General features: G+C 53.6%; 9 protein-coding genes across 9 annotated transcripts; 7 read left to right on the plus strand and 2 right to left on the minus strand.

Annotated features, from left to right (window-relative positions):
* Positions 1–383: 383 nt before the first annotated feature.
* BBBOND_0201680 (hypothetical protein) lies at positions 384–1034 on the minus strand (the record flags this gene model as incomplete). The annotated part of the gene is made up of 2 exons (XM_012911743.1): positions 384–787; positions 914–1034. 2 exons carry the CDS (start codon positions 1032–1034, stop codon positions 384–386), a joined length of 525 nt encoding a protein of 174 aa, XP_012767197.1.
* Positions 1035–1594: 560 nt separating this feature from the next.
* Positions 1595–2911, plus strand: BBBOND_0201690 (hypothetical protein; the record flags this gene model as incomplete). The annotated part of the gene is made up of 1 exon (XM_012911744.1): positions 1595–2911. One exon carries the CDS (start codon positions 1595–1597, stop codon positions 2909–2911), a length of 1317 nt encoding a protein of 438 aa, XP_012767198.1.
* A 1618-nt stretch (positions 2912–4529) lies between these two features.
* BBBOND_0201700 (hypothetical protein) lies at positions 4530–4870 on the plus strand (the record flags this gene model as incomplete). Its single annotated transcript, XM_012911745.1, has 2 exons — positions 4530–4674; positions 4752–4870. The coding sequence occupies 2 exons, from the start codon at positions 4530–4532 to the stop codon at positions 4868–4870; spliced, it is 264 nt and encodes an 87-aa protein (XP_012767199.1).
* A 549-nt stretch (positions 4871–5419) lies between these two features.
* BBBOND_0201710 (hypothetical protein, conserved) lies at positions 5420–9015 on the minus strand (the record flags this gene model as incomplete). Its single annotated transcript, XM_012911746.1, has 2 exons — positions 5420–8798; positions 8939–9015. 2 exons carry the CDS (start codon positions 9013–9015, stop codon positions 5420–5422), a joined length of 3456 nt encoding a protein of 1151 aa, XP_012767200.1.
* Positions 9016–9911: 896 nt separating this feature from the next.
* Positions 9912–10232, plus strand: BBBOND_0201720 (histone 2B protein, putative; the record flags this gene model as incomplete). Its single annotated transcript, XM_012911747.1, has 1 exon — positions 9912–10232. One exon carries the CDS (start codon positions 9912–9914, stop codon positions 10230–10232), a length of 321 nt encoding a protein of 106 aa, XP_012767201.1.
* A 1298-nt stretch (positions 10233–11530) lies between these two features.
* On the plus strand, positions 11531–12139 carry BBBOND_0201730 (hypothetical protein, conserved; the record flags this gene model as incomplete). Its single annotated transcript, XM_012911748.1, has 1 exon — positions 11531–12139. The coding sequence occupies one exon, from the start codon at positions 11531–11533 to the stop codon at positions 12137–12139; it is 609 nt and encodes a 202-aa protein (XP_012767202.1).
* Positions 12140–12595: 456 nt separating this feature from the next.
* Positions 12596–14698, plus strand: BBBOND_0201740 (myb-like DNA-binding/DnaJ domain containing protein, putative; the record flags this gene model as incomplete). The annotated part of the gene is made up of 5 exons (XM_012911749.1): positions 12596–12749; positions 12785–13403; positions 13440–13694; positions 13731–13820; positions 13861–14698. The coding sequence occupies 5 exons, from the start codon at positions 12596–12598 to the stop codon at positions 14696–14698; spliced, it is 1956 nt and encodes a 651-aa protein (XP_012767203.1).
* Positions 14699–15678: 980 nt separating this feature from the next.
* BBBOND_0201750 (RNA-binding protein P22H7.02c, putative) lies at positions 15679–17868 on the plus strand (the record flags this gene model as incomplete). Its single annotated transcript, XM_012911750.1, has 1 exon — positions 15679–17868. The coding sequence occupies one exon, from the start codon at positions 15679–15681 to the stop codon at positions 17866–17868; it is 2190 nt and encodes a 729-aa protein (XP_012767204.1).
* A 296-nt stretch (positions 17869–18164) lies between these two features.
* On the plus strand, positions 18165–19073 carry BBBOND_0201760 (hypothetical protein, conserved; the record flags this gene model as incomplete). Its single annotated transcript, XM_012911751.1, has 1 exon — positions 18165–19073. The coding sequence occupies one exon, from the start codon at positions 18165–18167 to the stop codon at positions 19071–19073; it is 909 nt and encodes a 302-aa protein (XP_012767205.1).
* Between the last annotated feature and the right edge of the window lie 166 nt (positions 19074–19239).

Here is a 19239-nt window from a genome sequence, read left to right on the forward strand (position 1 = left end):
TTGGCAGCTAAGATATGGCAACTTGTCGATGTGTTGTGGCAATATATTTGCGTGTGTCATTTTTTTCTGTTAATTGGTGTATACAAGTAGCGGCGTCGTTGTCGTTTCAAATGAGATGACCATGATTAATAAATCACTGGATTAATTTTGTGTTCCCACAGCTGTGTATGACCCTTGATAATTTTACTGTGCCCTATGGGAAACATGGATTGCAACCAGGCATCATCATTTACTGGTTGCACAACTGTTCAGCATACCCTTTGACGCTGCCAACGTTCTTTTGGGCATCAGAGTTTTCATTTTTAGGTGCACTCCGTTTCGCTGTCACCTTAATCTTCCCAACTTCTCTTTTATTATTTTATAAATGTTGAAAAAAATTCTCGTTATTCCGCTTTTAGGTTACGGAAATTCCCACCAAGCTCCCCCAAAATTGACTCAACTTGTTGGATAGCAGTGTTGATGGGCTCTTGTATCTGAGACCTAAACTTAGTTTGAAGCGCCTTTCCAATCTTCTGAATGGTAAAATCACTACCAGTAACGTTTTCTAACCCATACAACTTGTCTGCAAGCGTTTTCAAATGATGATCAGCAAGCTGATGATTCTCTTCACTGCTTTCCACACCCTCTTTAAGGTCACTTATCTTCCGCTTCAACGACTTCAAATTCTCTTTCGCCAAAGAACCCAACTTGAAAACTCCCATTCGAAATCTGCTTCCGAAGCCTTTTCTTAATTTCATCTGTGGCACTATTAATACCTTCTTGAGACTTATGTCCATTCCGATAACAGCTGCCACTGCCGATTTGACGTACAATTCAGCGGTTTACCCACCTTGCTCAACTATTCCATTAAGCTGCAACCTCCTACGTATCCCAAGGCGTAATATACGACACCGGCCCTCTCAATCTTACTCACAACCGCACGTTGAGACCGCCGAGTTCTCTAAGGTGGTGTTGAAATCTCCTGGTTTCGACAATAGTTTTACGAATGATAGGCATAACATCAGGGCTATATTGTGGAGAGAATCCCAGACCATTGGCACGCATGTCAGCATCAGAGCAGTACCATCGTGGCTGAGTTGTTTGTGTATCTGTATGGCAAATGTACGTTATGTTCGAAGTCTGATATGTGGATGGCAAGTGTATGGAGGCGTGTTTATGAGATATGTTGGGTGACACTGGGTGATCGTCCGGCGTGATGCTCACTGGAAGGCCCAGGATTTGTGAACGACTATCCGAGACCCAACGTAGAATTTCAAATTTCTACGCGCCGCACAAAATTGTACAAATACATGTAGGCTCGATGGGTGCCATTCGTGTCTAAAATTTAAATAGACAACGGCTCGCGTTCCGCGCACTCCATGCCACATAACTTGTGTGCATATGGTTTACAAACGACAGTACAGTTGTCTCTGTGCTTGTAGGGCCCGCACATTTGGTGTACAGAAGGTTTCGGATATTTCAATTGAACACATTAGGAGGCAACAACACTGTTGTGCCGTTCGGCTGTTAAAAAAAGCTTTTTTGCACCAGCTTGTGAATAGGCACAGAATATATATAGGTGTATAAACGGCAGACTTTAAAGAATATCTTCAAAATGGTGCACACCTCATTGACTGTCGCTCCTCAGGATTTCAAGGAGGGTATGGACTGGCTGATGGCCCTTAAGGGAGCTGATCCTGAAAACAACTTGAAGGCCATGGGCGCCGCCGTTTACGATCTTCTCAAAAGCAATGCTCTCGGGGTGGATGTGTTGGACGGTCTCAAAAAGGTACAGGGCGTTTCCCAGAAGTTCTTAGATCAAGAGGGTCTGAACAAACAGTTATTTGTAAAAGAATTCTTGCAAAGGATCGCCATGCCTTTGAATAAAAAGTCCGACGTATTTGCTGATTGCCCGCATATAACTGCTGAAACCATCGCAGAGAACATAGGTGAAGTTGTCAACGGTTGTCATAAGTTTTTGGAGACGAGCAAAATCCCTACACAGTACGATTCTGCTTACAGTTCAGCAACGTGGGATGCATCATGTTCGAAAAACCCGAAAGATTGTGCAGTGATGCTTGTAGGTATTGCGCCAATGTTATACACTGGCCTGCGTTCATTGCAGGTTGCGAGCCATGCTGCGGCCAGGAAAGAGTTGGGTCATGAGGCTAAGAAGCGTATGGACGAGGTATTAAATGCTGTTGGTTACACAAACACGAAGAGCCCAGACAAAATGGGCAGTTCAACTTTGTACCAGGCGTTGAATGATGTGGATGAGAAAGTGTTGTCCGTACTTCACGACCTCGCCGGTTTCTGGGCTTTCGATGTATGCGACAATAAAAAGGGTCTGAAAGTCAAACGCATTATGGAACCGAAGGATGTTAAATCCGTCGACCCTGAGGCCGAACCATCAGTTGACGGTGAAGGTGAACAGTATGTCATTCCTGAGGCTGAACCAACCTTTGAAGGTGAAGGTGAACAGTCTGTCATCCCTGAGGCTGAACCAACCTTTGAAGGTGAAGGTGAACAGTCCGTGATCCCCGAGGCAGAGCCAACCTTCGAAGGTGAGGGTGAACAGTCTGTCATCCCTGAAGCTGAGCCAACCTTTGAAGGTGAAGGCGAGCAGTCCTTGATCCCTGAAGCTGAACCAACCTTTGACGGTGAAGGTGAGCAGTCTGTCATCCCTGAGGCTGAGCCATCTGTGGAACCCGCAGGTGAAGAGCCTGTTATCCCCGAAGCTGAGCCATCCGTTGAGCCTGTTAAACCTGAAGGTGATGAGGATACGAAAGCTGCAGGTAAAAACCCCGCAAAAATGGCTAAAGTGGCAAGGTCTGTAAAGGCCGCCAAGAAAGCTGCCAAGAAGGTTTCCAAGAAGGCCCGCCAGAAAAAGCAGAAGAAACATAAAAAGCAGCAGGAATCCACTGAGCAGTGAGTGGCAGTCTTACGACTACCCACCAGTCATTTGTAATTTAAAAATCTGGTGGTGGCCATCTTTGCACCTGCGATTTTAATCCACAATGCTGTCCGTCAAATGAGATCGAATACGGTTCTCAGCGACACATGAATTGTATTTCTGAGAGAGTTTGACACTTCTACTTATAATGGCATGCTTGCAGCTTCGTAGAGACGACGAATGTTGTGCGGAGATTCGCAGTTCACATAATTTTTTGTGTACGTCAAAGTGTGCTCAAGTAGATGAGCGGTCAATATCGCCTGGCTTTGTTAAATGCCACGTCCGCCGCTGTTAAACAGACCACCCGATACTTTAGTGACGTCCTAACACACGTAGATTGTGTCACATGGCGACGCGGGCTTTGATCGTAACAACTCTCCTGTACATACATCGTGTTACTTCGTCTCAAAGGTTCAAAGACGTAAGCACCGCTTATTGTTGTGGATTCTGCATTAGTATACGTTACAAACAGTTTTACTGCTGTTCTCCGCAGATTGGATATACTCGGCAGTCTCAGACGTCAAAGGTATACAATTCAAGACGAAAGAGAACACGATGGCGCATTTTAACGATAAACACGCATAGCGCGTGAGAAAGACGTCTCCAGCTGACGAGGGAAGTTTGACTGACTAGGACTCAGCCATTTATACAACATATACAATTAAAAAAACGGAATAACAATCAGGTAATGGTTATGCTTTTGTAAATTCATGGTAATAATTTTCTGTTGACGGTCTAACATCGATTGAGAGGATTTATTACGGCGCTGTGCATACAAACATTTAACGCGATTGAACCGGAACAATTTTTGTCTTGTTAATGCGTTCTATGATGTACGAGGTTTATTGATCATCCGATACGCAATGCTTGCCACCGACTGAACCACTCGGAGGCGTGCAAGGGTACTTCACTAGCAACAAATAGCATAGACATCATAAGGCAAACAGACGGGACCAACGTTTAAACACTCTGTATATTGCGATGCTGCTGCATTTTTAGAACGCTTCCCAACATCGCATAAATGTCGAAGTTCTGTAGTTCATTTCATTTGCACGTCGCGGAGGGGGCTTTAGGCATTATACCTTCGCATTCTCATGTAACAGAACATAAATGTTCTGTTTTAACGCATCCGAAATTGTAGCAATGAACATGTCAATGCCGCATGTACCCCGATTACGCACCTTTTGTCTTTCTCATCTCGTGTGAAACCAAGCAGGTAGCGCGACGTACCGATGCAATCTGTCGAATGCATTTATGATCACATGTATAATGAAGTTAAATATGTTTTGCCTTGGCTCACTCTTGCTCATCGGGAGCACCAGCATGTGTTGTAGACACGTGGTTACCCACTGTGCAGGGCGCTGTTTACAGAATCTGGTTAAACGCTTTTCACATCCCTAACAAAGTTACGTAGCATTTATTATCATACAACATTTTAAAATACATCTCTGCTGCGGCAACTAAGGCATTTCATCCCCCGGCCGTCATTCACGCCGTCAGGCTAAGTTGTTTATCGCGCTACAGGGCTGTTTGTTTCGTGAGATTCAAGCAAAGATGTCTACACAGGGAACATGTAATTGCGATAAGAGTTGTACTAATGGCGATTGTAAGTGCTGTGCGTGGTGTTGTGAGAAATGTAACGAAAACGCTAAATGCTGTGAGCCGTGCAAAACTACCAGAGGAAAAGACCAGACTTGCAATATTAAGAAATGTAAAAGTTGTCAAAAGATCGGTTTGTGGAAGTGTGAATGTAAGTGTTGCAGAACAGGTAGGAGAAACATCTTTCTCATTGTCAGCGGGGTTTTTATCGCAATGTTAGTATTCCTGCTTTCGTTCATCTGGTGTGTCATCATTAAGGAGTGGGGACCTTACTTAAAGGACGCAACTCAGTCGGTCACCCGACACTTCCAGAACGTCAGATCATTTACAAAACAGTAGATAATGTATTCGACGTGTTTCGTCCGTGTTTTAGTGCCACGCACCATTTCACGCTCCTAGTTTGTGGCCCTGGAAATGCTTTACGTAGTTTTCCAAACGCTCTTCCAGTGTCTGCAAATATCCACTCCAATAAGCAACCGTACCCTAGTCTGAATTGCATACGTTTGCTACTGCCTTTTTACGTGATGTCAATTTCATACGCCAAAATAACGACAATCGCCGTCGCGTGTCCACCTACCATAGATCTGCCGAAAATGAATCGACGAGAATGCACTTCTCTCGGAAAACTCATTTCCGCCTGTTTGCACGGTGGACCTTACGCGAAAATCTTATGGCATTGACGCGGTCTGCTCACGCTCCAGATAATGTTTGTTTTGAAACACGGCTTCACTACGGGGAAACATCGCCAACCATCGGCGTGAAATGGCCAGCGTCGTCACGCGAAGAATGGTTACCTTGATTTATGGTACCAAAATACAGGCTGACCCCAAATAGTACTATATTACGATTAGGAAATACAACTGTCATACTACAGTGACTTATTCAACATTATACCTGGTTTCGTGAAGATAACCTCTCGAACTTCATGCGCAAATCTTTCACGACCGGACCTCTACGGGGGGGAAGCGCGGAAGATTGGTCTTGGCGACTCGGCAGGTGGTCGGTGGTACCCAACAAACTATACATGGCTTCAACATTGCGTGCGTCCGAAGCCCGTTCACCACTGTCGCGAATGTCATACGTGTCGGCGGCTCGCTCTTTCATGTTGCCAGGATAGGTGGCGTGCAGCACGCAGCCCTTGGGCGTGGGATCCTCGGAAGAGCTCGGAGTGCTATTGCTGGGGCTTGGAGCCGGGGTGCCGGCCGCCTGGGTGTGCGGCGCGAAGTTGCCGTACTCGTCCACCATGTGACGCGAAACACGCGGCATGTCATAGCTGTGACGAGATGTGGCGCGCTCGGTCACGCATCTGCGGTACCGTGCGGACGCTGCTGCTTCAACCACCTTTTCCTGCTCTCCCGCCGCTCTGTCGATGAGGACGTTGTACAGCGGCACCATCTTGAATGAAGCCGGTACCACGTACTTCGAGTAAGCGCGACTGCACTGTCCCCCCGCGAAGCGCAGTTCGCGGGTAAGCAAGTCAACGCAGAGGTACTCATGCGTGACGGAATGCACGATGTGGACGTGGCTGTTGAACCGACGCGCCCCCGAGCGCCTGGAGCTCGTGGAAGGCGAGGTGTCCAGGATGAATGTGAAGTTGCCGTTATCCTGGAGGTCGGACTTCTTCAGGCCGCGCGTCTGCTCCACGCAGAACAGGTGCTCGTGACGCCCGTGGAACATGGAGCCGATGTTGCAATTGGAAGGGAAGCTGTCCTCTGGGATGATGAGACCCTGTGCAGTCGTGACCAGGGAGTGCATGTACTTTATGTGCACGTGCGGAGGTGAGTCATCCGACTGCGGTTTTCGTGCCGTTGCGGACCCACTCCCAGCGCGATGAGACTGCGAATCCTCTGCATCCGTGCCTGTTGACCACGGCAGGCCCACGTAGTCTGCGAACGAGTTGAGCAAGCCATAGAGGTACCCGGAGGAACACTGCTCCGGCCGCAAACCTAGGTAATTCATCATGAGGTAACTCATCGACCCCTGCGACTCTGCAGATGGCTTTGTTAAGGAGACCTTGAAAAGTCCGACATCATTGCTAAGCACAATCTTCCCACTGTAGGCGCTACTCAAGGGGCAAACGTCGATGAACAACGGGTCCTTAGACCGCACGCCAGGCGTGCTAAGCTTAAACGCATACAGCTTGGCGCCGCAGTTCAGCAACCGTTCCATTGTGCCACGATCGCAGCGTATACCGCGTGGCGACAGCGAGAAGCAGTCGAGGCTTGCGCCCGAAGGGTCAAGCACCTCCCTAGCATGGACGCTGCTGTTGCTGCGCAGCGGTCTCTGCTGACTGACCGGCGTGCGCGCAGACGCGCTGCCAACAACATATATGTCCCTGCTGCTGTTTGCGATATCCTCATCACTCTCAACGTTCGTCTGCCCCTCGAACCGCACCGCCTTCACGCCAGAGTGCCGCACGATGTTCTCCGCCATACGGTCCCCCGCCACACGAAACGCTTCACGCTGATTCCAAATCTCGGTCACCTTGCTTTCCAGCTGGGCGTATAGCTGCTTGTAGTACGCCACCTCGTTAGACAACGCCTTCGCAAGATGGTGCTCATCCTGAGGGTGCTGTGCAGTGGCGCTCCCCAACATTGGATTCGAGCCCACCGCCGACTCCACCACAACCACGGTAGCAGCACTACTACGGTGCCCCGCGCGTCCTGCAGCTGCGTCGTCTAAAGTGCCACTGTGGACCACATGACGGCCTGCGGACTGGTAGGATGGTGAAACGTATCCCGTGCCGTTATTGTCTTCGGCTGTTTGTTGCGGCGAGAATGCCTCCCCGGCATTCATCGGAGTTGCGTCCGCGCTCAGCAGGTTCGGGTTATCGACCGAGTCGCGGTAGTGATCACCGATGTCGATAAAAAAGTTGGGAGAGTTTGGTGAATTGGGCGTGCTCGCTCTGTCGCTTACCGGTGACACAGCAGGCGATCGCTCCGCTTCACCGTCACTCGCTTGCACTCGTTCCTCCATTTTATGAGCGCGTTTGATGTCGGCAGCATATCTGAGGTTTTGCGGTGGAGAGGGAGGCGAACTGGATCCGTGCTCAGCATCAGAAGGTGCTAAGCTTGTATCCACCTGCCGTTCCCTCTCTACCTCCTCCATGATTTCAGCCTCTGAAGACCCTCTCAATGGGCTTTCTTCGCCGGAAGCTGAGTCGCTCTCATACTCAATATCCATTTGTGCATTGCGCGGAATCTCGTGCGCCCCGAAGCCGTCGGAAGGCCCCCGGTATTGGGACTCCATGACGGTCGTCACAGCACCAGGCAAGTCGTACTCACCGTTAACAGAGATGGCAGTGCTGTGCTCAACGCCTGATACCACATCTAAACCGTCAGCGGTATCCGCAGCACCCCGGGCAACTCCCGGCACCTCACGTTCGCCGGCGAGAGACGACGCGGAACCGCGCGGGTATGATGTCCTAGAGCGCACCGATGGGATATCGCTGCGCGACGAAACGCTTGCCAAATGCCCCGATTTAACGCTTCCCGCGCTGACTTCGTTCGTCTGGTTGAGCGTAGAGGCTGGGAACACGGACTTATCTTCGAACACGTTGTACGACGGGTTCTGCTGAATAAACTCATCAACTACCTCGCGTTTCAGAGACGAGAGCGTTGCTACATGCTTCTCGGCCGAGCTTCCATCCCTTGAGTGTTCGCTATGCGCTGCGTTACGCTCGGGCTCGCTTTCGTCGTGAGTGGCCTTCTCAACCTCGTCACCGGACGACGCAGCGCTGCCGTGAACAGATCCCTGCACCTCACTTCCACGTGAACTAGTTCCGCCGGACTCACGGAACGCACTAGGCGGCCTGATACCCTCCACAGATGCCCTCCGAGACGCCTCAGACAGCGACGAACGTACAGAAGCCCGCTCCTCTTCTTCTTCACCCAAGCGCTCGGGAGCCCGGTCTTCGCCCGCCGCGCTTCCAACGCTTGCAGCCGCCCTTGAACCAAACCCAGCAACACTGCTACGGACCGATTCAGCGTCGGACTCGCTTACTACCGGCGATGTGTATTCCTCTCGGTAGGGTGGCGTCGACCCCGGACCAGCCGGGTTTTCTGCGTGTGTACCTGCCGCTGATTGGCTCACTCCGACGGGTGATGACAAATCCGACGCCACGCTTTCGGCCTTGGAAGGTGTGTATACGGCTTGAGTCTCTTCCGTGGCGCTGGGCTTCGGCGCGTCCTCCCTCTCCGCCGTGTAACGCGACTCCGTCGCACCAAGATGCATAGGGCTGTAATCGTCATCCTCGTCGTCGTCATCGCTGCAAGACACATGAGGATGGTACACACCGTTAGCAAGTCGCTGTACGACGCCGCGAAGGTGTTCCGTCACCCCTTAGGGGCTCAGACAGAGCGGAGCTCCGCAACGCCAGCCCAGCACGCATTTTCACCGTCTACTTACATGTCAGAGCCACTGCTGTAGAACTGCGAGATGCTGGATACGCTGAAGCGCGAGTCGATGGTACCGAAGCCTGCCATGGCCGATGGCGACGGCACGCAGCCTCCTTGAGAGCCGCTTCACGCGTGCTTATATCACTGATAGACAAAATATGCCTAATAGAAGGCAGCTACAACCACAAAACGTGTAGCGTCGGCGCTGTAGACCGCGCCGATGAAGACAATTTAGGATACGACTCGGTGGTATGTGCGCTTCAGACAGCGACTTGGCGTAATAGGTTTGAAACTTTATTTCCGCAAACATCAAAAATTAGTATGACTTTGAATAGTTGCTTTTTCGGCAATAGGGATGCCGACGAGCGATCACGAAAATATTCGGCCATATGCAGTGCTGCGGCATGGAAAGCGGAACCCACGGCGAAATAGACACGGAACCAATATGCTCTGCCCCGTGACGCTTTTGATACACATCAGTGGCAGGCGATGTGCCGTGTAGACACGCGTGCACCGATGTCTACAACCGGAATTCGCGGCGTTAACCGAAGAGGTTATGAGATAATTTTTCACGAATCGTTGGGAAAATTAAAACCGTGAGCGTTTATTTTCGCCGTGGGGGTTTCCGCCCGTGATGCGTTTTCTCCGGACGCCGGCGGCACGCGCTTGTTGTGCTATTCGTCCCACAATCGTATGGTGACCCCGGCTCGTCTCCGGTCACTTGGTATATTACTTGCTTCAAGCTATCAAGTTACGTAAGTTGCCATTTTCCATTTTCACGCTTTGGTGTGGTGTATTTGACAGCTGGCCCGTGTGTTATCGTCTTTTATGTCGCGGTGGCCTCTGTGTGAAAGTCTGGCGTGTGTGCGTCTGTGGTGACGGGCGGCCGCGTCCAGGTTCCTACCCGTGTGTGCAGCTATATGGCCTTTTAATTCATCGATTGCCGTCGCTTTTACGTGTAGACACAACTCGCGCAGATCAAAATGGTGTCGAAGAAGATTGAGAAAAAGGTGAAGAAGAAGGTCCGTTCGGAGACGTACGGTACCTACATCTTCAAGGTGCTTAAGCAAGTTCACCCAGACACCGGTATTAGCAAGAAGTCCATGATGATCATGAACTCCTTCATTACCGACACCTTCGACAAGATCGCCAGCGAGGCCAGCAAGCTTTGCAAATACAACAAGAAGGAGACCCTTAGCTCCCGCGAGGTGCAGACTGCGGTCAGGCTTGTTCTCCCTGGTGAGCTGTCGAAGCACGCCGTGTCTGAGGGTACCAAGGCAGTGACTAAGTTCACTGGTAAGTAAATCCAGTGCTAACTGGTTTACTATCTATTCGGGCGAGAATAGTTGTGCTAATATTAGGCTTCACTAGAAGCCGCTAAAACACCTGTATCTCAATTTATATCTTCCACTAGCGTTTTATGTTTGTGGCGGTCATCGCAGTTTTGTCTGGGGCACGCCCGTCAGCTGGGTCTGTGCCCAACGCCTTTGTGGGTATTTATACGCCATTGCAACCTGCCCGTGGGATCTGTTGAGCGTCGTTCTGCGACGGGCGCAGCTTGTAAACTTTTGGTCGCCTTCGCAGTCGGCGAGTTCTAGCGTTGTGTACGGTGAGATGTGGAGTGCTGAGCAGCAGAGCGAGTTCGAGGCTGCGCTTTCGAAGTACCCGTCTTCGTTGGACCCGGCTACGAGGTGGCGCATGATCGCGTCTGAAGTGCAGGGCAAAACGCCCAAGGAGTGCCTCAGCAGGTTCAAAATGATCAAGGCCACCATCGCCGCAGCGGCCACGCGAAACTCAAACAACACAAATTAACGTTGACGAGGAACTCGAAGTGTTCCTACGAGCGCCAGAATCAGCAGACCACGAAGTGCTTGTATGGTCTTTAATATAGGGGAGAACAGCAAAAGATACATGACGCAACCAGCACACCCGTGCCAAGCATTGCTGCACGAGATGCTGGTCGAACCCAACCACCATAGGCAACAGGGGACAAAAAAGCGCGAATCTTGTACTTTTGTATAGACATACGGAGCCGATAGACCCCTCAACACAAACGTTGCGGTATGATGTGTAGTCGCCATGAGGGCCGAGAGCGTGCAAATGTGTCACACTAGAGGCTGATAACAACACAGAAACGCGCAGTAGCACTGCTAACAAAGCGATTTTGTTGCCTAAACGGCAGCCGTGAGACGGCACCCTTTGGGGCCAATTGGCGCTATTTATGTGCAACGCTCCGATGTGTCGCAGAGATCTGAATGAATATGCACTATCCGACTTTAAATCGCAGCATAAACCAGCATTTGGATTGGCATAGCAGCGCACACCCCTCCAACTATATGCTCTGCGATGCCGGCTTCCAGACCGCGTCGCGAGGGTGCACTCCGCAGTCGCCCAAAACATCGGCAGCAGGTGGCGTTACAAGAACATAAACGGCACGTCTCACCATCTTATATTTCTCCCCTGAATATCTCGCACCGGGAGCTTCTGCAGGGCGGAACGCGCTTTACACATCTGCGTAGTCAGGCCCTGGCGAACAGCCCTTCGATCACGAGGCATACCAAAACAGCTAGAGAGCGAAAAGTTTCTGGAGGAAGCGATCAAAATGAAGGCTGTGCTTGCGTTTGTGCTCTCCTTCATTTTGAGCATTGTGAATGTCAACGCTGGTGAATACACCGTTTTGAAGTCGTTGAGCACCACCGAGGCCGCCAGGTTGGGTAAACCCACTGAGAAGCAGGCTGACAAGCAGGACCCCTCACGCCACAATATGAACCGTGTAATGGTCGACTGCTACACTGGCATTTCCAAAAGTGCCCTTCCCGTGATCCAGTTTGTCATGATGGGTGCTGTGGACCACCTCCAGAAGAAGCTATTCAAGGACGTGTCGTTGATCATCACCAGGCACACAGCCCCCACCTCGGGTCACAAGTCGTTCTGCAAGGATCCCACTCTCGACGTCTGCCTGGAAAAGATCGAGATCGACAAGAACGCCAAAATCACCAACAGGAAGAAGATTGAGTGCGTTAAAACAGGCAACCTGACCCAGCAGGGAACCAGGATGAGGGTTACCTTCAAGGACGTGTTCAAGAACCCGGACATGGACTACGAAAGCTTCCACGTGACCATGAGCCCTAAGAAGTCGTGCAGATACAATTTAATCGTGGAGCTTGAGGAGCCTAACAACTACGGTGACACCGTGCCTAAGGCCACGTGAAGCGGTGTCCGTAATCGACTGCTCGGTGACCATCCGTGTACAGCTATATTACGCCGCAGTAGTGGACGTGTGTTTAATAACTCTTGCGCATAACTTTTGGTTTAGATGCTCAACTCTATATCGAAAAGTAGCGTACGACGGCGGTGAGATGGTACGGTCACACCCGGCGGCCGGCGCGGCGCTGTCTACGGCGCAGAGAAGGGTGAAATTCTTCGCAGGCGGCGAGTCCCCATCACATAAAATATAAACAGATCGCCAAAGACGATAATGGCCTATTGCCTAAGCGACTGCGGCGGTGCTACTGCGTTGGGCAATTTCCGCCGTCGGACGCGACAGCGAGCTAGATTCATCCACTTAGTATAAACGCAGTACCGGCGCGTCATATTTTCCCGACAGCGTAGCAGGGCCACCGCCATATCCGCCTTAAATGTTTTCCGTATACGTTTCCAGATCAATATGACGGAGCGTGGTCCGCTTGCGCTTTGCGGGTCTGCGTTTAACGGCGAGCAGGCGGTGGTGTTCAAGTCGGAGAAGGCTGTACGCCGCGTCGAGCCGGCCGGTTTCGCCTTCTTCCTGAGTCGGGAATGGCAGCTGCAGGTGCCGTACGAGGGTGAGCGAACGACAGCAGAGCAACACACACCGCAGACATGCTTCGGCCGAGGCAGATCGAGCACGTCGACCGGCCTACGATCGACCGCGTCGAGGCGTACCTGACCAGGTTGAAAGTGGAGCAACATGACGGGAAGCACGTGTTTGCGCTGAAGAAGCAGTGGGCGGATATTCTGTCCGAGGGCACGCAGACGGCGCCGCTGACCGACCGGTCCGAGGTCGGCACGGATGACTCCCCGAAGCTGCAGAAGGCCGCCTCGCGTAAATGCCTGGGTCTGGTCAGGGACTTCGTGGCGAAGAACCAGAACGCGTACGAGCTGCTCAACGTGTGCGACTCTGACGACATCACGACGATCAAGGCCAACTACAAGAAGATAGTGCTGCTGCTGCACCCGGACAAGGCTGCGCACACTCGCGTGCCGCAGGAAATGGCGCAGTACGCGGCCAAGTACCGGCTGAGGAACCTATGCGAGGAGGAGCGCAAGCAGCAGTTTTTGCTGCTGCAGGACGCCTTCACCATCATGAGCGACCCCCAGCTGCGGCACGAGTACGACTGCAGCCTGCCCTTCGACGAGAACATACCGACGAAGGAGCAGGTGAGGGACGCGGAAGACTTCTTCGCGCTTTTCGCGCCCGTGTTCGAGCTCAACGCGAGGTACGAGCTGCCGCGCCATGCCCTGACCTGTCGCAGGTGGTCGAACACCAAGCCCGTGCCCGCCATAGGCGCGCAGGACGCCACTGACGACGAAGTGGACGCGTTTTACGACTTCTGGCGCAACTTCGAGACGACGCGTACGTTCAGCCATGCGGCGCCGCACCTGCTGGACGACGCGGAGTCCAGGGAGGAGAAGCGCTGGATGGAGCGCGAGAACCTCAAGGTGCAGAAGAAGCTGGTGAAGAAGGAGATGGTGCGCATCCAGAAGCTGGTGGACCTCGCCCAGGCACAGTGAGTCGACTTCGTCACCACAAGCAACCCGTGCAGCGACCCGCGTCTGAAGGCGCGTGCCGAGCGAAGGCGGCTTGAGAAGATCGAACGGCAGAAACAGATCGAACAGGAAACGCTCAGGGACCAGTATGTTTCACTTGCGTTGTTCCGTGCATTGGTGGTGCAGGCGGGAGCGTGAGGAGGCGGAGGCCAGGCGTCGCGACGAGCTGGAGCGGTCGCTCAACCGGGAAAAGTTTGAGAAGCAGATCGTGAAGAAGCTGCGTCAACACATTCGGGCAATCGGCGCTAAGCTACCCAACGGCGCCGAATTATCGCAACATTTCGACCGGCTATCGGAGTTGGACTACGAGTTTGTCAAGGAGGCGTGCCAGGACATTTATGCGCTCATCGGCCACGCAACGCAGATCGAGGGCTGTGAGGAATCGCTCCAATTCGTGAAGCGCATGGACGCCATCGTCAAGTCCGCCGTGCTGTCCGATCCCAAGCCGTACGAGGAGGTCCTGCTGCGCGTGTCTGCACAGATCTCGCCACCCGTGGTGTCCGCGGCAACCGAGGTGAAGGAGGCGAAGCGAACAGACGCGGAGGAGGACGCTCCCGCCCCGTGGACCCCTGATGAACTATCGCGACTCTCCAAGGCCGTCGAATTACACGTGGCGGGTGTCACTGACCGCTGGAGCCTTATTGCAAAACACGTTAAGACCAAGACGGCCGCGCAGTGCATCCAGATGGCCAGAGAGGTAGCTGCTGGGAAGCGGGTCGCTACCGGCGCCGCCAACTCGGCGAGTTCTAGCGTTGTGTACGGTGAGATGTGGAGTGCTGAGCAGCAGAGCGAGTTCGAGGCTGCGCTTTCGAAGTACCCGTCTTCGTTGGACCCGGCTACGAGGTGGCGCATGATCGCGTCTGAAGTGCAGGGCAAAACGCCCAAGGAGTGCCTCAGCAGGTTCAAAATGATCAAGGCCACCATCGCCGCAGCGGCCACGCGAAACTCAAACAACACAAATTAACGTTGACGAGGAACTCGAAGTGTTCGGTTGCCCTTGTTCCGGCGTCGCCGCTCCTTGACGATCCTCCGCATTTTGTACGGCAGCTGATATGCCGCCTTCCTTTCCTCCGATGGCGGGCGCCACGGTATAATGCTGAAACGCGACAAACGCTTTTTACGCTTCTTCTTCTTGTGTTTCTTGATCTTGAACACTCGCCGCTTGAGTGTGCTTATGCTCCTGCGACCCGCAAGCACGGCGGCCGTCGTCAGCAGCGTCTTCGGTGCGCGGATAAGAGCTCTTGCCGGATACAGCGATGCGCTGCATAGTGCGATGTTGCTGAACTGCCTTGTCAGGGACTCCAGACTCGAACAGCGGTGCCGGGCCAGGTTGGGCGCCGCAGCGAGTACGCGCCGCCACAGCATCGTGTAGCTTCGACTATGAATCGTGTTTGTAGCATGACTGTTCTGAGCGACGGAGTAGCGCCTTCATGAGGGCATCAGCTTCTTGACTAAATACCATGCTTGCTTCCTTGGCTTGCGTATCGACGTGATCCGCGAGGGATTCGACTTTCCGGAAAAAATTACTTCATATTGCGCCAGCTCTATACATCAACGGCACGGGTAACCGTGATCTCACAGCCGAAATGTGGCGGCGGTATCTGCAACACATAGACAATCGCCAGGCGGAACGTGGCGAATACACGCAGCGGAGAGAGCAAAGGGCCGCCAGGTGGTCACACAGTGGCCATATACTATAGCACACATTAAATAGCCGCAAAAATGTCGATATATGCGGCGTGATAACACCACGTTGGACCGGACTGGCGCGCTTTCCAACGCCCAGAGCCGAGGAAGGCTCCCCGACATACCGCCGCGGTTATCAGACGATTCGATACTGTCACGCCGCTGCCACACATGGCATCCGAAAATACCAATAACGCCAAGCGCAGTTGAACTGCGACGCCGCAGAGGTTGCCGCCGGAATCGAGGAAGCCGCTGACAATGAGGGTCGGCAGTAACACCCGGGTCATCATCAAAAACCTGCCTCTGTCGCTCGACGAGAAGGGTGTCGAGCGCCTAATATCGGATAAGTGCAAGGAGCTCGGTCTTGAGCTCACGGACTGCAAGCTGCTGTGCAAGAACGCCACGAACCCAAAGGCCAAGAACGCGAAGAACGCCGGCGGCAAAGAGGCCGCGGTGTCGCGCGGGCTGTGCTTCGTTGGGTTTGCCGACGAGAAAGACGCGACCAAGTTCAAGGAGTACTACGATGGCACCTACTTCCGGGCCTGCAAGGTCACTATTGAGTTCTCCCGTCCGCCGCCCCGCACGCTGCCGGAGGGCAGCGACGAACCTAAGAAAACCGAACGGGTGGTTGCGAAGTCGAAGCGTGACTGTGGCGACGGTGAGGTGGCGACAACGCTGGTGAAGCAGGTCAGGAAGTACACGAAGGCCGGCGTGTCCGGTGAGAGGAAGCACACGGTGTTCGAGGACAACGACGCGCAAAGCGACTCCGAGACGGGCGGAAGTCAGACCCACGACCCGGAACCTCCAAGCGACGCTGATGAACAGGAGGAATCCACCGACAACCTGGACAGGGTGATTTTGTTTAACCTGCCGTACAATGTCACCGAGGCGGCAATCAGGGAGCTGTGCAGACCCTTCGGTCCCATCACCGACATCCACCTGCCGCTGAATCGGCAGAATGACGCTGATTCGGACGGCGGGAAGCTCACCAAGGGCTACTGCTACGTGTCGTGGGTGTTCCCATCCGACGCGGTAAAGTTCCGCGACGCGAAAAATCGCACCATATTCTGCGGGCGGATAATGCACGTCAACCTGGCGAAGCCGAAGGACAACGGCAGCAGCGGTGAGGCGGCTACGTACGAGGAATTCAGCCGGCGATTCGCGCGCAGGAACACGGAGAAATCGTCGTACAAGCGGGAGATGCAGAAGAAGAAGCTGGCCAACGCCGAGAACGCTACCATTTGGAACACGCTTCACATCGACATCAACGCAACCATTTCTGCAGTGTCCCGTCAACTGGAACTTGACAAACGGGACATCGTGGACGAGGCTAACGCAGCCGTAAACGTGGCGCTATCGGAGACACTGGTTCTGAACAAGCTCACCAAGTGGCTCGACGAGCAGGGTGTGGACTACCAGCAGTTCCAGGTGTCGAAATCGGCAGAAACAAAGGATCAGGACGCGGGGAAGGATGCGGATAGCACGGAAAACGAGGTCAAGCGGGTGACTCGATCGGACGACACGTTGATCGTGAAGAACCTCCCGAGCGACGCTGACGAGGCTGACCTGGTCGAGAAATTCGCCAAATACGGCCAGCTGCTGCGACTCGCCATTGCGCCGTACGCAGTCATGGGCATTGTGCAGTACCTGGAGCCTAAGGCCGCCCAAGCGGCCTTTCGGGGCTTGGCGTACACGCCGTACCTCGGGCTGCCGCTGTACCTCGAGTGGGCGCCGGTCAAGCTCATACGCGAAGGGGCGCCAGTTCCGGCGCTCGCCACCAAGAAGAAACCGGCTGGCAAGTCGGCGGTGGAGCAACCACGCGGAAGCGAACCACCCGCCGCCGGGGACCTATCGCAAGAGGCCGAGGCTGAGGACGACGCTGAGGTTTCAACCAACGTGAGCATTTACCTCAAGAACCTCAACTTCAAGACCCGCGACGACGCCCTCAAGAACCACTTCGGCTCGTGCAGGGGCTACGTTTCCAGCAAGGTGGTCATGAAGGACAACGCCACCCTCTCCCGAGGTTTCGGTTTTGTGGAGTTCGACAGCCTGGCCAACGCCAAGGCCGCGATCAGGGCCAAAACCGGGCTTTTGATAGACGGTAAGGTCATCGAAATGTCCATCGCCAAGCGCGCGGAGAAGCCGCCAGCCGAGATTGCGGAGAGCAGAATCCTCGAGGCCACCAACAAGATAATCGTCAAGAACCTGGCCTTCCAGGCCACCCGGCAGGACCTGTACAAAATGTTCAGCTACTACGGGAACGTCAAGTCCGTCCGCATCCCCAAGAGCCTCAAAAGCAACAACAGGGGGTTCGCCTTCGTGGAGTTCCTCAGCAAGCAGGAGAGCGCGCGCGCCGTCGAGGCGCTGCAACACACACACCTCTACGGGCGCCACCTTGTGCTGGAATTCGCGGAGGAAGACCCGGCGGAGGGCCAATTGGCCGAGTGAGCGTCCGACATCAGTGGAAGGTCCGCGTCGGCCGAGCGGTAATCGCACACGGGTGCACGCTGGCTCCATGGAAGTTCGGCATGACTGGCGTTCTCCCGTCCCTGTTGACGTGCTTTCGCCATATTTCAATATCGTGAACTGCGAGCTAACGTTCAGGCAATTGAGGTGGCAGGTAAGCAGGCGATTTTTGAGGTAGAATCGACACACCGAGAAGCGGCGAATCTTCCGGCGTTACGGCGGCAAGCCAGCTTTTTTTGAATGCTAAGGTATATTAAGAACGTGCAGGAAACAACGCCATGCAAGCCTTCCAAGCGTTCGCCGCGGCAGTGTGCCTGCTCGCGCAATACGTCGCGGCTGTGGCACACAACGCCCGTAACAACCCGTCTCCTCCGGAACTAAGCGCCCCCAGCCACGGACCCACCGCCGCTGTTAACACGGCGCAGCTGCACAACGTCAAGTTGCCCAACACCGGCTCCGTCTTGCCTTCGCATTCCAACTTCTTAAGCACGATATTCCAGTGGATCTCTGGCGAGCCAGAGACTAAGGTGCGCAATTTCACCGAGAATGTGCACTCCGCGGCGGTCGAATTCACGAACATTCACCGGAACAAGTCGATCAAGAAGCCGTTCATCGAGATCCAGAAGTCGGTTGCCGCCTACTCCGACGACCAGCAGCGTGCCCTGGTGCACTTCACCCTGGGCCATGACACCAAGGCGCAATCTGCCCACGTGACCAGTGCGAAGTTGACGCTCAAACGCCTGTCTGGCGGTGATGAGTTCGGCGCGGAGTGCCCGAACAAGAAGATCAAGATCACTCGGATCCACCCACCGGAGGGCGAAGGAGCGAACGAGCCCAAGACCGTGGGCAACACCTACACTGCGGATGTCACCGACAGCGACGTCACTTGCGACCTGACGCCCATGTTCACCGCAGATGTGGCGCCTGCAGACTACCACGACTTCTGGCTCATGCTTGAGAGCGAGCCGTTGTGCTACTTCACGTTCGACGGGAAGTCAACCAACGCTTACGTGGCCCTTGTGGTCAACAAATCCGTCACCGAGGTGCAGCAGTACAAGAACTCCATGATGACGCCCCTCGCCCTCCTCGGCCTCGTTGGTGTCGGCACTACCATTTACCTCTGCACGAAGAACCAGACCGACTACACTTACTTCCAGGACCAAGGGGAATTCATTGTCGACGCGTGAAAGCATGGCCGGCAGCCTTCGCTAATGCAGTTTATCCGACGTTCCGACCTCCGATTAGTGCCACCTAAGATTTTAATCACTCCAACACGAGTCCATGCGCACGGTCACTTTCCCGAGCTGATTGCGGCCTGCGTGGCCGCAAACCTTGTTATAACAATGTCGTCTT

Source organism: Babesia bigemina (genome assembly GCF_000981445.1).
Source record: "Babesia bigemina genome assembly Bbig001, chromosome : II".
Classification (NCBI taxonomy): domain Eukaryota; phylum Apicomplexa; class Aconoidasida; order Piroplasmida; family Babesiidae; genus Babesia; species Babesia bigemina.